The 20232-nt window shown below is 40.7% G+C and overlaps 1 protein-coding gene across 50 annotated transcripts in view; it reads right to left on the bottom strand.

The window, feature by feature from the left end:
* Positions 1 to 20232, bottom strand: part of MAP4K4 (mitogen-activated protein kinase kinase kinase kinase 4) — a 191025-nt gene that overhangs the window by 96422 nt on the left and 74371 nt on the right. For all 50 annotated transcript variants that reach the window (XM_078056775.1, XM_078056766.1, XM_078056742.1 and 47 more), the window contains exon 3: positions 11224 to 11280. In XM_078056775.1, the coding sequence (XP_077912901.1) occupies positions 11224 to 11280 (57 nt within the window). The remainder of the gene's footprint in view (positions 1 to 11223; positions 11281 to 20232) is intronic.

Consider the following 20232-nt stretch of genomic DNA (forward strand, 5'->3'; position numbering starts at 1 on the left):
TGGATCGCAGATCACAGGAGCAGTCCGGGTTCAGAGGCAGGTTTCCACCTACTCAGGGCTTCTGCTCTGTGTCAGAGTGGGAGACCAATTAGCAGCAGTGAGTAGGAGGGAGAGGAGCCAGCAGGTCAATTTCTTTCACCTCACCATGGCTTTGAATAGAAGCTGAACAATTACAATGATCCTAAAGATCACTGAAAACCTCTAACACATACTGAATAAATATAATGCCCAAGGTTCAAAGGGACAAATTTGAATCTGTGAAAGTGAACAATTAAAAGAAACACAAGTTTTGGGGCAGGATTACAAGTTATAATATAATCTAGGCTTTGTCATGCCACATCAGCGTGCAGAGTTAAAAATCTAGGGGACAGAGTCTCATCTGTGGCACAGCCAAGCTGTCATGGGGAATAATAGGAAGAGAGGGTACTCTCTCAGGGTCTGCTCTTGCACCAAAGGACAGCTTTCCTACCTTGGGGTAGAGAGAACCTAGCTTCCTGCACTGCTTCAAGGCCATGTATGGATTAGTAGTGCACCCACAATATTGCAGTTGTGGAAGCTAAAAACTTAGCCAACCAACTAGCTGTTTCTCTAATCTTACTTTCATCATTCCCACTAAAGTCAACACTCTTTTCTATAGCGTAAGTACAAAAGTCAGAATAATTAGAAGATAGGGATTCTGTCACTAGAGATTTCTCACTTTTCTTCTCTCGGGATATGATGCTGAAGGGAAGGGAGGCAGTGAGCTTTCTCCAGTTAAACAAAGCTTTTATTCTAAAAGCTCTTTTGTTGTCATAGCACCTTAAGACACTGTATGTTCTTACTGTGGATTTTCACTGGACACTGACAGAGTAAGAAAACAAGCAATTCCAGTAAGTTTTATTATACAGGCATTTTAGTTTAGGCTATGAATTTATACTCAGGGCCTATAAAAAGAATTTCAATTAGGAAGCAGCTATTGGAATTAAATTTAGAAAAACATGGCTGGGGACGTTGAGGAGGTCCTTTTAAAAAGGGTTACCAGGGGGCGCCTGGGTGGCTCAGTCGTTAAGCATCTGCCTTCAGCTCGGGTCATGATCCCAGGGTCCTGGGATCGAGCCCCACATCGAGCTCCCTGCTCTGCGGGAAGCCTGCTTCTCCCTCTCCCACTTGCCCTGCTTGTGTTCCCTCTCTCGCTGTGTCTCTGTCAAATAAATAAAATCTTTAAAAAAAAAAAAAAAGGGTTACCAGGGGCACCTGGGTGGCTCAGTTGGTTGGGCATCTGCCTTCGGCTCAGGTCATAATCCCAGGGTCTTGGGATCGAGCCCCGCACCAGGCTCCCTGCTCAGCAGAGAGCCTGCTTCTCCCTCTCCCTCTGTCTGCTGCTCTGCCTACTTGTGCTCTCTCTCTCTCTCTGTGAAATAAATTAATAAAATCTTAAAAAAAAAAAAAAAAAGACTATAAAAAAGGGTTACCATTTTAAAAGGTGACGTGTTTCAAATGGAATGGGCACAGGATATTTGAAATCTGTTCTTTCCAATTGTACTGCTTCCCCATTTTACCACATCTCAAAGGGTATATCAGGATATATAATTAAAAGATTAAAAGTTTAATTTTCAAATAGTTTCATATACAAAAGCACACGTGTTCACACACACACACTCATACAAAACCATTAACCAACTATATATAACTTCTTTAGGCTTTGGGTTTTCTTCACATAGAAAAAGAAAGAAGGGACACTCTAGTAGATTTCTAACGTGTCCTAGAACTGACATTATTCATTCACTCAACAAACATTCATGAAATGCCTTCTATATATGCCAGGCACTGAATTGGTGCTTGGAATGATCCATCGCTGGGATTAATGGTTAATGTATAACATCCATGATTATTTTTAGTATTTTTTATTACAAAGATTGAGAATGCTATGAAACAGGATCATATCTTCAAAGTCCTCTGTGGCAACAATATATTACCGTAATTTTCTTGGACAATGAAACAATACTGCGTATCTATTATAAGCTTCTCCAAGTGTCCACCAAAAATAGACCATCCTATACAATTCATCAAAGATCTGAGTACCTACAACTTACAAGGCACTGCAACTTGTCATTTGCTACTGTGTTAGAACCCAACTACAGAACACCACTATGCCATGCTCCTAATGTGAACCAGGAGATATCATGGTGCAATGAAAGGAAGACTGGGATGCTGTTTTGGCAACAAGCTATGAAACTCTGGGCAGACTGCCTTTCTGAATATCAACTGTTGTCATCCATAAGTAAAATGAAGGCTTTTCAACATGAAAAACCTAAAATGTCTGAGGTATATAGCTGACTTAGTTTTAATCTCCCTTTGCTTATTTACTTATTAAATAGATAAGAATAGAAGAATTTTGGTATTATGTAAAATCCAGTTACATTCTTAAGTTAAAATGAATTAATCCAAAATAGAAATATATTCCATTAATCTAAAATAGAAATATATTCTATCTCTGCAAAAAAAAAAAAAAAACCTAATCCTTTAAAAAATTTCACTATCATATCACCAGCAGCATAGTTATTTTTAAAACACTTCAACAGGTACCTATTTCTTGAGAAGTTCAACCTTCACCCTTCATATTACTTTGGGAAAAGAAGGATAGATGGATTCAGAAGAAAGAGGAGCAAGCTTTACAATCAGAAAAGCTTGGAAACGAGTCCCAAGCTTTGTTCTTTCTTTCTAAAAAGAGGGATGCTTTCTGTCTCAAAGTCTGCTGTGTGAATTCAAGCAAGTGCCTGTACCATACCATATGTGATGGCTGGCACAAGTCCTTAAAAAAATATATTAGTTCACTTCATGCACTCTACACTTTCCCAGTCAGTAGATCTTCTTCATCACTTTAGATGAATTCTAATATCTAGGAAATTTTTTTATAAAGAGAAAATATTAGAAACAGCATAATCCTTACTCTGGCTTATTTGTGTAAGGTTGTATATTTATCTTATTCTATACCAGGTATTCTTGTTTTTAATTTTAATTTATTTTATTATGTATATACCAGGTATTCTCAATTGGAGTGATATCATCCCCCTCCCCAACAGGGATGAAAAGTAGGTTTTGGAGGTGGAGGAAAAAACTTATCACTTTTATGTATAGAGCATAAAGACATACATACAGAACATGAACAGATATACAGACATTTTTAAATTCCATCAGGAGTGATTAGGAAAAAATATCTTCAAAGGCTTCTTAGGGAGGTGATAATGAAAATAAGGCTGAGAAATACTGCTATATTTTTTGAGGATACAGTAGAATTGTTAGTTCTCAAAATCACTGTCATACTTTTTAATTAAAATAAATCAAAATTTAGTCAATCTCTTTAAGAGTTTTTCTTCAAGGACTTGTACCAATATTAAAATAATAATAATAATAAAAGAGGTCCAACTTGTACAACTTCTGATCTTTATCTATAAAAAAGCTGACTAAGGAAAACAATCCTAATTAGGAATTGCAATCTAAGATCAAGATCATCTAAATTAAGTTAGAAATTATCAAAGATAAGAAAATGCCAGATAGGGAAATTTGGCATCCCATAAACTTGGCACATCAGTTTCTGTCTCAGGCGCAAAGAGAGAGAAGATAGTTTGTTAAGAAAGGTAAAAAACAAAAAACAAGGACAGACAGACAATTTGGGACAGGGGTGGGGGGAGGCGGAGGAGGGCGCCCAATTGCTGTGAAAATTGACAGCTGCACGCAGCCTCACGGGTACACAGCCGGCTTCTCCTGACAACCCTCAGTGGTGCTGTGGTGAGCGGGCCAGAGCCACGGAAGGGCAGGGACCAAGCGCCAGCAGCTGCCTGAAAGGGAAGAAGCCAGTACCATGCTAGAAGGCCTGCAGCATTTCACTGGTCTCTGAGGAACAACAGGTCCCACAGTCCACAGAGATCGCTCCCTCCCTTCCTTTTGTTCTTATTTTAAGTCTAGACAAGAACAGCACATTCATTACATTGTGCTCCCCTCCAAATGAAAAGAGATAAAATTGTGAAGCCTGACAGGGCCTTGCTTTGTCACTAGAGTAAGTTTGTTTTGCTCCCTATTGTCAGAGCAGTAAGTCCTGAAGAGCAAGAAATTTGTCCCCCTCCTCTTCCATGGACCTAGCTCAGATGGTGCTCAAACACTGTTCTCCCAGATGTGATCTATACTGCTTAGCAATGGGCCCCTTCTGTGGCTCCTGACTCTCCAGTTTGATGATGGGCAGAGGCTAGGTTTGTACTGGCTGTTCCAGGCAAAGCCGTTATTTTTGCATAACTTTTATTCTCACATCCCTAGGAACACAGTGCAAGGAATACGAAGGGTACTCAGTAAAATATGCTGGCTGACTTCCTGCACCCCAACGAGCATCAGGCCCAGCATCTTCCCTTCCTCCAAGGAATATGCCACGATTACCAACCACAAACATGTTGGCCCTAAGACTTAAAAAAAAAAAAGTCTGCTCTGGCTGATTTGCTAAAAACAAACTTTAGAAAGGAGAAAAATGGTCAAGACTCATCCAATCTTTAAGGTCCAGATCAAATCAGTTCTACCTAGAACCTAATTTTTGAAACTGTTATACTTTCAAAGGCTCATTCAATTGAGAATCAAAGATCTGGGTTCTAATCCCTATAATCTAACTAGCAATGTAATCCTGAGCAAGAATTCTTCACTCATAGATATGAGGCTTCTTTCTTTCCTAAGGTTCCACTAAAGTAAGGGTTTTCAAACTTGAGTGTACAGAGAATCCCCAAGGGGGCTTGTTACAACCCAGACTGCTGGGCCCTAGCCCCAACCCAGAATTTCTGATGCAGTAGTCTGGGTGGAACCTGAGATACTGCATTCTAACAAGTTCCCAGGTATTGGTGCAGGTCCAGAAACTATACTTAGAGAATCTACTATTTTAACCCCATTCCATGCCAAAACGGCCAAGTGGAGAAAAGACTATGGGACTGGCCAGAAGACTGGAGTGGATGCAACTCTCCCACTCCATGGTGATGAACTGCAATGAAACATCATTCCACAGAGCACCATTTCACCTCAGTTTGACATGAAACATGACATACTAAGTTTGCCTTTGTTCTCTCTGCATCACCCCAAGAAATGTTTAGCCCTATGTTGCCCAAAGCAATGACAAACACAAATCAGGACACTGAAACTGCATGGCAATAGTTGGGTATGAGGTGGGTCCATCATCCAGATGACCTAGACTAAGCTTTTTAAAAACTGTTTATCAAAATGCGTATCTTTTTATATAGTTTGACTTTGAACAATGTAAATGATTTACACATTTGAAAATTATATTTAATCCAGAGAAAAAGCAAGCCCTATAAATGACTCAACAGAAACTGAACCAAGCTGCAAAACAAATTTATGAACCATGCAGAGAAAGGAATTATTTCAAGTAACTTCTGAGCATAGCATTCTGACTATAAATCCTTAAGAGGTATATTCTAAGGAAAAACATTTCAGAGGAGAAGCATTCAGATACTGGTTTCTAAATATATTTCCCACTAAAAGGAACTAAGGCTCCTGAGCGGAAGAGATTCCAAATTCTGGCCAGTGAGCTTCAAATACCTACCTGTGCTAGAAAACACAGAAGTACTCAAAATTAAAGGAGTCCTGTCAAAGGGCATGGATTAGCTCCCATGGCCAGATGAGGCACAATTTGATTAAATAAGTAGTAATAACTTTAACTGATGGAAACACATTGAATAAATAGAATTGCCCATGAAAAAGAGAGAAAACAAAGAAGGGTGATAGTAGGTAAGGAAATTCTTCTTTATAGACCAATGCTAATATAGAGAACAGAATCTAAAAGTCATCATTTCACCATAATAACTGAATCAGGGAAGGATCACCAAATGAATGCCAAAACAGTTAGTTAAAAAGTTGTTGGTGAACAGAATATTCACACAGTGCCAAAGGATCGCCCTGGAGATTATTTACAAAGTGCAAAGCTAACAATGCATCCTGAGAGAGCAGAGCTCTGGCAGCTCCCTCTTTAATCAAAGACTGAACTTGGCTTCACTAATAGTGAGACAACTAGAAGGGCTGTGCCTACTGATATGATACAACAGGAAGGATCTAATACCACGAATGAGGCATTCTTGCCAATACACACACACACACACACACACACACACACACACACACACACACACGATCTAATCAAGAGTCTAATCAAGCCTCCCAACCTAATTTCCAGTTTCCAGGAAATGTAGGAGGGAGGGACCAGTTAAAGCACAACACAAGGAAACAGTCAAATCCAGAATGTGGGATATTTTACAAAACAACTGGCTGGATTCTTCCAAAAGTCACTTTCTTAAAAATGAAATAGACGAGGGAAGGGAAGAGGAGGGGAGGGGAGGGGAGGGAAGGGCAGGGCAGGGCCAGGAGGACACAGAGGAACTGATCTAGACAAAAACTGAGTCAAAAGATAACCAAATATAATGCACAAGCCTTGGCACATTTGAGGATATCTGAATACAGACTGAACATCAAGCGAAATTCTGTAAGCATTAATTCTTTTAGTTGTTGTTATGATTATGTGGAAGACCATATTTTAAGAGAAGCACACTCATACAAGTGAAGGGTCATGATGGTGCCACAATAATATACATATAACATACACAAAATATTAACAACTGTTGAATCTAAGCAAGGGATAGAGCGTATTCATTCCTTCAACAGTTCTGTAATTATGAACATTTTCATAGTAAAAAGTTCGGGGGAAATTATTAAAATGAAAACATAAAATTTAATTATTGGGAGATAAATCTTACTCTTGAGAGTTTATAGACCCCAAGTTGAGAATTATTCATGTAAGTTAATTTATCTTCTTACCTTCCACAGCATTAACTCAAAGTAATGGGATATCCCAAAACTGTAAGAAACAAACTATCAGCCCCTCACGTTAAGACACAATGACTGAAAGGAAGGATTTTATCAAGAATCCAAACAATCACTTCAATCAAGTTTCCCTGAAAACACATCAAAAACATATATACACACAGCAGTGCATGTCCAACCGGGGAAATCTGAACAAGCTCTGTGGGCTGAATCTGGGCCAAGCGCCGGTGGCCTGCACTGGTCCAAAGCCATGCTGGCAGACGTGTGTAATGGTGCAGGCTTATTTGCTATAATCGAACATCAGAGTATGGGTCAAATCCTTAACTTGTTAAGAGCAACTGTTTGCTTTGTTTGATTTTGGGCAAGGGCCTCAGTTATGAAGATGCTACCACTGCAGACAACTGGGTGCTGGGTACATGAGACCCCTCCCCATGTATAATTTTCTGCAAATTCTTCGAATCTATAATTATTTCAAAAACAAAAACACCATGGGGCGCCTGGGTGGCTCAGTCGTTAAGCGTCTGCCTTCGGCTCAGGTCATGATCTCAGGGTCCTGGGTTCGAGCCCCGCATCAGGCTCCCTGCTCTGCGGGAAGCCTGCTTCTCCCTCTCCCACTCCCCCTGCTGGTGTTCCCTCTCTCGCTGTGTGTCTCTGTCAAATAAATAAATAAAATCTTTAAAAAAAAAAAAAAAAAAAAAAACACCACATTATAGATCTCATGTCCTGGTCTTCTCCAGTTTGAACATATCCTTAACCTGCTCCTTAAACCCTTTCCCACAACCAATCTGATAAATGACAAGCTTTCTTTAAAAAGAGCTCTTCAAAATCCTAAAGATAGTCAATTCTTAAAACTGTGAAAGTCTGAGAAGACATACAAAGAGATCCCTACATCTCTTGCAAATAAACGCCTCCCGTCTAGACTCCTCACTTCCCTACATAGTACCTTTACCTCACCCAGGGTGAAATACGAATTTTAGTTGGCTCCATTTTCCAGGATCACAAAATCAAGTACAGAGGTGATGAGGACTCAGTGCAGCCAGCCTAGAGCACATTCATTCAGGGATGCCAACAGCTGAGAGCTGGGGAGAAGAGCAGCCATGCCATTTACCTCCCCAAGTCTGCTGCTTTTCTGGCCTTCTGAGCCCGAGGAATAACTAGGAGGCTGGTAACTGCCTCTCAATTTCATCTAAGAAAGAGGCTCAAGAGTCAGGACACGTCTGTGATTTTTCCAAAGCATAAGCATTCATACTTTTTGCTCCTGAGAAGAAACTGAGTGGAATTCAGGAACCATACAGAATCCTTCTCTCATCAAGAGGACCACTCCAACAGCCCCTTCTGCTGGAGCTGAAACCAGAAACATCAGCCGCAAATTTCCCCTCATGCCAGCCTGCTTCCCTCCTGCTCCCAGATCCCCCCCCGCCAGGCCAATGCCTAAAACATGACAAGAGCTGGGAGGCCCTTGATGTGAGGGGTGGCAAGGGCATGTTTTCCAGGGTGCCGGCTGCACAATATCCTCTCTCCATAAGCAACACTTGCTCTGAGCCCTGAATGTGCCCCCAAGCTACAGCACAGAAGTTACTCTGTAGAGAGGTCACTGTAAGAAAACAGCACACAAGAAACATTACTGAGAGGCCAATATGGTAAACGGCTGATTGGGTTTGTATTTGTTCTGAAGACTCACCATCTGGTTTTCATTTTACCTGAACACATGGGTTTTGCATAATTATTTTTTAAGGAGTCCTGAAAATGCATTTGTCCAACATTGCCTGATTTTGCAGGCAAGGAAATACCTTTTGTATACAACTCAACAAAAGTGGAATACAAAAGCATCTATCACACACGTAGATATGTATTTCATAGCTATGCTCCTAGAAAGATAATTAAAAGTAAATAAACCAAAGCACCAACAGTGGTTACTATAACGTAGCAGTATAAAGATTTAATTTTTTAAAATATTTTCCTCTAGGGGCGCCTGGGTGGCTCAGTCATTAAGCGTCTGCCTTCGGCTCAGGTCATGATCCCAGAGTCCTGGGATCGAGCCCCACATCGGGCTTCCTGCTCGGCGGGAAGCCTGCTTCTCCCTCTCCCACTCCCCCTGCTTGTGTTCCCTCTCTCGCTGTCTCTCTCTGTCAAATAAATAATAAATTAAAAAATATATATTTTCCTCTATTTTACACTTTTTTTTAAGCAGTGATTATATACTGCACAGTTATCATCAGAGCTGGGCTTGGGGGAAGAGGGTCATTCTGGAGAAGACAAACCTTGTTCAGATTCCATTTGAGATGTGGAAGAGAGCACAGCCTGGCTGGTGACAAAAGCTCTGTCAACCAGGGCGGCACAGGCTGAAGTGAGAAAAGAAATGCAACTCTCAGGGCACCTGGGTGGCTCAGTTGGTTAAGCGTCTGACTCTTGATTTGGGCTCAGTTCATGGTCTCAGGGTCCTGGGATCGAGCTCTGCAGCAGCTCCATGCGCAGCAGGGAGTCTGCTTGAGATTCTCTCAACCTCTGCTTCCCCGCCCCCAACCCGGCTCACGTGTGCACTCGCACTCTCCCTCTTTCTCTCAATCAATAAGAAGGGAAGAAAGGAAAAAAAAAAAAAGGAATGCAACTCTCAGAACTTCCAGATGCCTCATAAAATTCCAAAAGCTTACATTTAAAATGGTGCCCAGTCTGCTAATAAACAAGTCAGAAAGTGTGTTAATAAATGCCAAAGAACACAGGCTCCAGCTACACCATTTCCCACTGAGGCACCAGCACCATGCACGGTGGCAGGAATGGAGGCTTGAGAGGAACGTGCCATCCATCATTCCATTCACGGAGGGCGCTTCAGAAATAACCTGACTATTGTATTTAAATCACAGTTAAGTTACCATTTTTATTCCTTCACCACTCTTTAAAATAATCTTAAAAATAATATTTAACTGGAAAGCATCCAATTTCCCCGAGTTGTACACCAAGATAGGGTGACTATAAGGCGACAGAATAGTCCATTATCTCAGTAGGTTACAAGAATCTTTAGGCCATTTAACCAAGCATTGGGTCCCTTTTCATTGTAAAGTCTCCAGGATTCTCTTTGGCAGAAAAAAAAGAACAGCCATCTCATAAAATGTCCCATCTTTAAATATTTGTATAAAGTTCTATCATTTGTCCCGTAGTCCACAGGTAACAATGTTTTCTAATTCTTACTACAAATATGCACACTGGAGATGAGCATGTTCTTAGAGACCAAGGGGAGAACAGGACGGAGAAGGAAACCTCTCTAGAATGCTCAACTGCACACCTGAGATCAGTTTAGCCATTATTTCCCTAGACCAACCCCAGATTTGGGGAAGACTATGGCTTGATTTAAAGATATCCCAAATCGGGGCACCTGGGTGGCTCAGTCGGTTAAATGTCCAACTATTGATTTTGGCTCAAGTCATGATCTCACGAGTTGTGATATCGAGCCACTGCTTGAGATTCTCACCCTCACCCTCTGCCCCTCCCCTGCCCCCTGCACAAGCGTGCTCATGCGCTCTCTCTCTCTCAAAGAAAAATAAAAATAAATTTAAAAAAGATATCCCAGATCCCCATGGCTGCTAGCTAACTCTCTCTAAAATCTGTGATATATGATGGTAAATCTTATTCATAATTAGGCAAGTTAGAAGTAACCATGAGAATAAAAAGTAAAATTTCAGATAAAAATAAAGTAAAATGGATTTGGTTCACTACAGTCCATGGTTATCTTTAAAAAGTTAAGTATGGACTTCAGGAACATATACACTTACTTTTGTGTGAGTTAATCTCTCCTCTTTCCCATCTAAAGCTACAGATTTACTCTGTAAATCCTCATGTGACCATTTCAAGAACTATTTTTTGCTACTAAATTTTGCCAACAATCTGCTCAGCATTCTAGCAGATGTTTCTGTTTTCAAACCTCTGGGAACTTGGCTGGATCTGTTTTCTTTCCCCATGTTAAAAATAAAAGAAATGGCCCAAATGTGGCCTAATACCCTAGAGAAGCTTTTCCCCATCCCACACCCCTCAATCTCCCTATTCATGTGACCTCCACGATCCCTTCTCAAATTTTTTCTTTTCCATTAGAGAAGATGTTTCCAATTATGGTCCATTAAGTAGCCAAGGATGACATCACTCAGTTTGTTTTTGTTTTGTTTTTTTTTAAAGAAAATGCTACTGATTCCTAGTTACTTGGGGACCATCTGCAACAATTTAAGCCAACTAGTCTGCTGGGCCTTATGAACCCACTATGTCACAGGGGGGCAATTTGTTCAAGATCAATTCTACAAACAAAACAATATTATTAAATTGGGGTTGGAGGGACAGGAGGATCTTGTCTTTTATATAATGATTTCTTTAAAATTATCTGTGACCCAACCTTACCTCAGTGACATCCATAACTTTGATAGCCGCCAGCTGACCTGTTTTAACATGTCGACCCTGAAAAACAGAGAAAAGAAAGATAATTGGCACCACTGTTTTGCATGATCATTAGAACAGGATGGTTGAAGTTTCAATAAATTATCTCTTTTGTACTTTTTCCCAAAAGTGATGATGAAATAGTCCCGTGCTCTCCAGTAGAACAATATGAGTTGTAATACCAATGAACTCCACTTAATAAACAAAACTAGTAATAGAGCCAATGAGTTTTGATAAAGTATCAATTCCTTTCTTTCTCAGGTTCAATTTGCATATCATTACCTCTCAACCTAAGCAACTTAATATTTTCTTCTATACATCAAGTTGACCACATTTTCTTTCTTAACATTCTACATGAATGAAATGACCCAAAAAAGCCTCTTGATATTTATTTTCAGAAATGGATAGCAGTCATTTTTCCCTACTGTACTCCCAAGACCCATTACTTGATTTTACAAAAGTTATACTGACAGTCTTCTTTGAAGCTTTCCTGCAGTCCCACGGTAGGGAAGTTGGAGAATAATTACCCAGAATAAGGGAGTGTACAAAGAGATAGGGATGATGCAGAAAGAGAGAGAGACTTCTTAAGTGATAGTATAATTCCTGACCTAGGACGTAAAACTCATTATTTCTCTCCCTGGGCATTTCAAACCAATGTGAGGTCAATCTCTCACCCAGATGAACAGGACTACATTTAATTCCTGTCAGCCCTGTGTCTCTCCATCCACTCTTTGCAGTGCTCTGCTGGCCATTCCTCAGGCGAGTAACAAAGAGCTACCCAGATCTCCTGGGCTTGATCTACCTCGGGACTTTGTGGACAATGGTCCTTCTTCAACAAATGTAAAACAGAAAGAACATCACTATATCTCCCAAGAGCCTCCTGCCTCGCTTGTGGTCTCATGACGAACAGTTATGAACTTCAGAAATTGAAATCTGAGGAAAGCTCTCCATTTAGTCTGGAAAGCTTACCCGGGAACTCAAGTTACATCTAGGACAAAACAACTTCATGAAAATGACACTGTATTACAATTACATCTCAACTGTATGAGGTCATGGTGGCATGGAGTCCTGCAATGGCCCAGCAGTTCACGAGCAGGAACTACACAACAAAGTAACCTACAGGTAGCCAGGACAAATAAAATCCACAGGCCAAGAACCTCATCCCAACTCTCACCGACCCACAGATACCACCACCTCCCTCTAAAGTGAACTACCTTCCTCGTCTTCAAAAGTGCTTCCGTGCAAGTGGGGGCACCACCTCCCACAACACACACACCTGCAGTTTAGACCATCTCAAGTTCTGCTTCTGATGGAAGCAGGCTTGTCCCACATTGGTCCACGGCCCAAGGAACTGCCTCCTGCCCTGTCAGCTATTTCCCAGCTACCATTCCACAAGCATGCTTTTTCAGCATGGCCAGCCTCAGCAGATCTGAACTGTCCCCTCAACTGTGGCTTCAGTACTCCATCATCACACCTTCCCCAACATCGTCACACAGCCCTGCTGAACAGTCTGGCATTCTTTCTGCATTCACAGCTGAGTAACCCATAATTCTGAAAGAAAATGCTTCCCTGTGCATGTGTTACCATACAGCACACAAAATGATCTAAGAAGCCATCTGACATCTACAGAAGCTCCACCTCAGAGACGCACAGAATGGAATACAACTGTGAGTCAGGAAAGTAGTAATTTATGAATGTTATATGGGCTCCCATATTTCTGATTCTACTGACATTTTTTACTACCTGTCTGTCCAAGATTCAATATCTTTTCATAATGCCCATTCCTGAATCACTCATTTAAAATTTTTGCCTATGTGTGTTTTGGATCTGTAACCTCAGCCTTTTTAAGCTTTGTAACCCCCAGCTCTGTACTAAGCACTAATACACAGGAAACTGAGCTGTCCTTCATGTCATGGGCATTGGCAGGATCCTAAAGCTACAGGATAGTGACCCAGAGCATGGACTCCAGCATCAAGACCGTGTCCACACTTCATGTCCTCCACTTGGTAACATAACAGTGCCTCAGCCTCCTGTCTGTACAAGAGGGGAACAGTGGTGCTCACTTCACTCACAGGTCTATCATGAAGAATAACTATGATGCAATGAGCCATGCAGTACACACAGTCAATGGTAAATAAATTAATAAATACGGCAATAAAATACAACTGGACCCTGTTTCCCTGAAGATGGAAAATTAATTTATTAGCATAGTATCAAAACAACTCCCATGACTATGACTGGTTAACAGAACCATGAAGCCAAATTATGATTTCCTTAAATCCAAGAGCAAAGAGGAGAACTTAAGAGAACAGAGTATTAGGTAACCTTCCAGTGCTTTCTATATAAGAGACACAAAGATCATCTATCTCCTTAGCATCCAGGCAGCCCTCAAAACTGAAACACATACTGATTACTCTTCCTGCAGTGGGGTTATTTCCAAATTACTAAAGCAAATTTCTTGCTGACAGAACCAAATGATGAGAGAATGTCACAAGAGTTGCCCCCCAGCTTTTGTTCTTTTTAAAAAGATAAATAGCACTGTGCTGGGAATGTGTTAGGGGAGGTGTGGGGGAGGGGAAAAACCACTCCAGATATTTATAATATAGCAGTATTTCCCTCTATGCCTGAACTCAAGACCACAGGAGTATTCTCAAGACTTAGCAGTTTGACAGTGGCATAAAAGCTTAGAGTTGTGAATTCACTCAGTATTTGTTTCACACAGAACATGAGTTTCCCTTACTAAGGGATTAGAGAATCAGGACCTAACAACTAATCAATTATTTTTGTGTCAGAGGGTAGACCATGCAAAAGCATTAGTCTTCATTAATGCATACCAGGTCTTCCAAAATTAGGTCCATTTCAAATTTAAATTTAAATCAGGAAACTAAGAATTCTGTCTCCCTCCTTTCTAAGAAACAAGACAACATACTGAAAGAAATGAGATTTGGGATTCTGGCTTTCATTTCTCTGCTACCACTTCATTACTATATATTTCCTTGGGAAAGCTTCCTAGGATCACTGTAGGATCCCAATGTCCTTTTTAGAATAGGCAGGCTAGAAATAAAGTGCATAAAGTACATAAAGCTCTGGCCATTATATCTGGCATATAGTGGGCTCTAAGATGAGAGAGTCTTCCTCTCTCCACTCCCACCAGAGGTCTATGCGAACCCTTTCTCCTTAATTCCCTTTGCCACTACCCTAACCCTAGTCAATTTAGTCCCATTTCTCATTTTCAAAAAGCATGGCCAATATGGGGAAAGGCAGTTAGGGTACGAAAGTAATGTACATCCCTAATTATTTTTTAAAAAGAAACAAACAAAAAGAAAACCTCTAAATTTGAAACAAATAATAATCTATCCACTCAGATAGGTCATCTTTGCAAAAAAGAACCAAAATGGCGAGCAACAGCCCAAGGAGAAAAACTACAGCTGGGACTGAAATGCACCAAACATCTATATGCATGTAATTGTGCACAAAGGAGGTCATATAAAGAGTTGTTTGAAAGGATAAAAATCTGTCCATGATTTACTCAACACTACCCCAGAGAGAATATATTAAAGGTTACTCTCGGGGTAGGTTACAAGCTTAAGTCTACAAAAGCCAGGTGCCCCCACCCATCAGGGAGGCCCTACCCGTGCTCCCTTGGCATCACTTTAGAGCTATAACCAACGGCCCTCAGTAGTACATGAAGAGAAAATACACATAATCATAACCAACTGCATTGTGCTAGCAACTCAAGGATACAAGCAAAGGCATTATTTCACTGAAGTCTGAGGCTTCACATGTACTCTTATCATTCTACTCTGACCTCTATACCATCTCCTAAAGGCTGCTTCATGCAGTTTGCTCCCTACAGATGACCAATATGACCACTTTCCTTCATCTGAGTCTGGATCCAGCATGCTGTGTCACTGAAATACCTAGCCTGTGCATGGAGAGGTTTGGAACTTAATAATAGGACCTTTCTTTCCAGTGTATCATCCACTTTTAGAACACCCCAGTATATGATTTGGTCAGCATTAAATATACATACCTAACATCCATTTATGAACTTGACTCTCTTGACCTATTGCCTCATTTCTTGGACACGGTGTCCCATCCAGTGTTATAAAATGCCAGAAGGAAGAGACTAAAGGCCCTTGGCTTTTTATATGAGGCACCATGTGAACATTAATGCACTTATGAGGCACCCAATGAGGAAAAGCCCCCAAATACCATTCACAGCTATAGCTCCTAAAAAAATCTGATGAAGGCCAGCAAAACAGGCCATTATCCTATTCTACAGATAAAGAACTCTGAGGTGAATATTATTAAGCTATCTGCCCATGGTACAATGGCAGCCGGATTCCCTTTCCACAATGATTATATAAAATGCAAGGGATGGACTCCTACCATTTCTACCAACTTGTCAAATTCCTGCTACTGAGGTCCTTTGTTTTTAAAGAAATAGCTTAAATTATTTCCCCTCAATGCCCTTAAAGGGTTACCAAGATTTGTAATTAAAATCGTTGCTGCAATAAATATTATTTCACACAGTCAAACTGGCTCACACTAACCAGAACTGTCCCCTTTAGTAGAGCAACCTTTGTGGCATTTGATTCATTTTTGGTCTTTAAATGGGGGAAATGAATGTTTCTTTTTTAAAAAGGAAAACTCAAACTATTCTTGATAGACCTTCAAGCTAAGGAAAATGCCCTAAATTTCTAACTCTCCTTCATGTTTGTTACAGAGTCGAAACTGCCACCTTGCATCTGCAAATATGCATTACATTTATGATACATGTTCCAAGAAAAGAAAAAAAAAAAAAAACACGCACACACACCATGTGGTTTTAAAATGCGGGGCACTGTGGCAGCCTGTCCGTCTGTCTCTAATGAAGTCTGTCACTAATCCACAAAAAGGAGCCTAGTGGCAGAAGGAACAGCATCCAAGGGAAGCTTTTAAATCCCAAGAGGAAAAAGATGGCATATCACCAACTACTAGGTAACTAACTCATGTTACATAATCTTTACCTAGACCCCCAGTTAACTCCATTAAAACACGCTTAATGAATGCACATGCTTACTGAGAGGCAAAATCTGATGGTTTCATTCACAAGAGGAAACTTAGAGGGGGTGCAAATGAATCTAAGAAATAAAAGACCAAGTCTTTAACTCAGGACTCGTCTCCTCGGGGATGGTCATGCTGCTGTTCAACACCAATCATCCCTTGTCATTGTACGGCATCAGCATCGCATGCCTTAACAAGGACCTGCACTGTAACTTAGCAGCTCCTTTTCTGCACTCAGAGCTTCCTACTTAACTCTTACCTTTCTTCACAGAATCATAAAGCTTTTGTACTCACTCAGCCTGAGAGAGTGGACAGACTATTAGAGAAGAAAACTCTATTAAATTTCTGACACTTTGCAAGATATGTAAACACAATTCAGGAACAACAAATATTTTCTTCCCTCAACAACCCAGAGGGGTGCACATCACAGCCTGAACTCCAGCAAGTATGACCCTTGTGACTCCTTGGAAGCATTCCAGTACGAGAGATAGGACTGTAAGAACAGGACACAAGGCACCAGGATGTCCCCACTCTTAGGGCATGTAGTGAACAAAGCATTATCTATGCACTTTCACTTACTCCTGATACAACCCAACATAGGTACCAATGTCCCCATTTCATAGAAAGAGAAACTGAAGCTTTGAAAAGATTAAGTGGTTAAGTTAATCAGCTCAAGATTCATACCCAGACTTGTTCCCTATATCAGGCTGTAAACTTTAAAACAGAAATGACCACAAACATCCCATTAAACCAACTTACATAGGAGCTGCCAAGTATACTATTCTGTAACATAAATATTTTAAGTGATTATAATCAAACATGGAAATGTAGTAACCAATAATAAAAACTTAATCTGACTTTACTCTCCTATGATAAATCAGGAAAAGTCAATGAAAGAACATCCTGAAGGAATTCTTTAGGGAATCTGAAGGTATATGTGAACACATTCAAGCCCCTCACCCTTGGCTTTCTGAAACTCGTTAACAGGCTTGTTTGTTGCTTCCTTCATATCACCATAAATTTTCTTTCAATAAATACTGGAGATCAGAATGCTTTTCCTTTCTGCTGAGTTTAACCTGAAATAAAAACTCCAGAGATTAACTTCCTTATATTGGTTTTCTATTTGCTTAACAGAAAAACCCATCAACACCAAAACTCAGTAAACTGAAGACTGACTATTTTTAACCAGTGCCCAGGACATGCCCCATGCTTCCAGGGGAGATAAAACACCACATCAGCCCTCAGGAAGTTTATAATTTAGAGGGGTATAAAAAAAAATCCACAAGAAGGGGCACAAACATGGTGACAGAGAAACACTGTACTCTGTAGCAGAAACACTTAGCAAACAGGACAGTGTGACACCAATTGGTCTGCTCTGGCACGAGGCGCAGAAGGTATTGTTAAAGGGACCATCACTGTGAGGCTAATAGTGTAGACCCACCATGGAGGCTATAGCAGGGCCTTCAAGGATTGCCCCGATGCTCTCAAAGATCATCAAAGAACAAGATGCGGATCACTTGAGATCTGAACTGCAAATACTCCTTACCAAATCCCAGAAAGGGACAGTTTATACAGGTATCAACGGGCCAGGAGGAAGGGGGAGAACTCAGCGACTCACCCAGGACTAGATCTGTCACAAAACTGCATCACCTCTCTCCAAACATAAGGACAAAAGGAGCTTTTCATACTCTGCACCCGACCAAGAAGATGCCCGTCTCCCACTGAGTCGGAAGAGGGCATTCCATCAAGGGGTGATGTGTATGGCTGCCGCAGAAGAGGCAACGGACCAGCTGCTCCTCATTCCCATCCAACTTGGGAACTGTTACTTGATCTTAATGATTTTTTAGTGGTGTTCTGTTGGTTTGCAGATGTAATATTTTAGATATAAGAGGTTTACTATGGGAGAGAGAGATGTTAAGTACTTCTATTAAGCATGTCAAATTCAATTACAAAAATCATTCACTTTCACCCATGATGTATAGATTTCCAGGCTCCATCCCAGACCGACACATGAGAATTCCATTAAGTGGGGTATAGGAATCCATGACTTTTTAAGCCAGTCTCTAGTGATTCTTATGCATTCTGAAGTTTGGAAATCACTTTTCCAAGCTTGTATTAAAAAGCCCAAATTGAAGCTCTCATATCCTTTTTGGACTATACAGTATTTACTTACAGTAACATATACACTCATTGTCTTAGCTGGGGGTTTTGATATGTGAAGGTCAGATTTATAACACATAAATTCTAAGAAATGTCAAATATGTTTATAATAAAAACAAAGAACTTATGTTCTGAAATGTCCAGGAGCTGAAAGGATAGGCAAGCCTAGTTAACAAAATAGCTGATTTTACAGACAAGAAAGTACACCCAGAGAGCAGGAAGGACGTACACCAGTGGGGCTATGCCCCCGGTGTGCCAATTTTCTCCCCAGGATGTCTTATCACATCACACATAGTTCAACTTAAAAATTCCAACAGGAGAAGGGAGGGTGAACAAGCGGAGCACAGACGATTTTTAGGGAAGTTAATCTACTCTGTACTATACCATAATGATGAATACAGGTTGTTATACATCTGTCCAAGCCCACAGAAGGTACAACACCAAGAGCAACCCTAATGTAAACGATGGACTCTGAGTGATTATGACATGTCAGTGTAGATTCATCAATTGTACAAAATGTGCCACTCTGGTGGGGGATGTCATAATGGGGGAGGTTATGCACATGTGGGAACAAGGGGTATATAGAAATCTCAGTATCTTCCTCTCAATTTTGCTATGAACCTAAAACTGCCCTAATAAAGATTAAAACATTTTTTTAAATTCCAATCTGCTCCCCCTTATATTTCCTTATTTCAAAGGACAAATATGAACCTACATGACCATGTGTGAATGGCATGAGCTCAGTACTGGGAAATCCACTGACCACTCTTTCTAAGATTCCACATCCATCCACCCCAAAGGCAAAGACCAGCTTCACCGGTTCTGCACTGTAAACCCAAAACCACAGTCCCCCCACTCCTGAGTGCTCTTCTCTAGGAAGTGTCTGTGAAAATTCCAAAACTCAACCAAAGAGGAGAGGCATATTTACCCATACAGCACTCCATAAGCCATTTAAGATAAGGAACCACATAATTAACTTGAGAGAGACAGCTCAGAGCACTTCAGGAAACACCTCAGTCTTCTAAACACCTCCTTACAACAGAGCAGCAATAATGGCAACATATCCCCACCGACACCTGCTTTTCCCATCACACTTCTCCACAACCCAAACAAGTATGAGGTAAGTAGGTTCATATTTTTGCACATTTCATCCTTGTAACTAATATTTCTCATTACAGTCAACAACTGTTTATCTGCCTCTTCCTCCCTTCCATGATCAGGGCTGTGGATGAGCAGGAAGGCAAAGAAAGCACAGGAATATGTGAGCGTTAGGAGATCAGTCCAGACTTGCAATTTAATAAGAAGACAGTGCTTCTATTCCCTCAAGAGTTTAAAATTAAAGACCTCAATACAGAATTATGTCTTTCTTAGGTTGGAGCTATCTTATCTGGAACAACATTCCCTTTAAGGACAATTATGCTGGGGCGCCTGGGTGGCTCAGTCGTTAAGCGTCTGCCTTCGGCTCAGGTCATGATCCCAGGGTCCTGGGATTGAGCCCCGCATCAGGCTCCCTGCTCAGCAGGAAGCCGGCTTCTCCCTCTCCCACTCCCCCTGCTTGTGTCCTGCTCTTGCTCTCTCTCTCTGTCAAATAAATAAATAAAATCCTTTAAAAAAAAAAAAAAGGACAATTATGCCTCAGTAGCAGAGAATGTACAGATTTAATGTCTACTAAGAATTACAATCAAAATAATCAGCATGAAAAACTTTTTTCTAGTGCCCACTCCCCAATAAATGAGTCGTTTTGATGCATACGTCTTTTTTCTT

This window comes from Halichoerus grypus, chromosome 10, assembly GCF_964656455.1.
Source record: "Halichoerus grypus chromosome 10, mHalGry1.hap1.1, whole genome shotgun sequence".
Lineage (NCBI taxonomy): Eukaryota > Metazoa > Chordata > Mammalia > Carnivora > Phocidae > Halichoerus > Halichoerus grypus.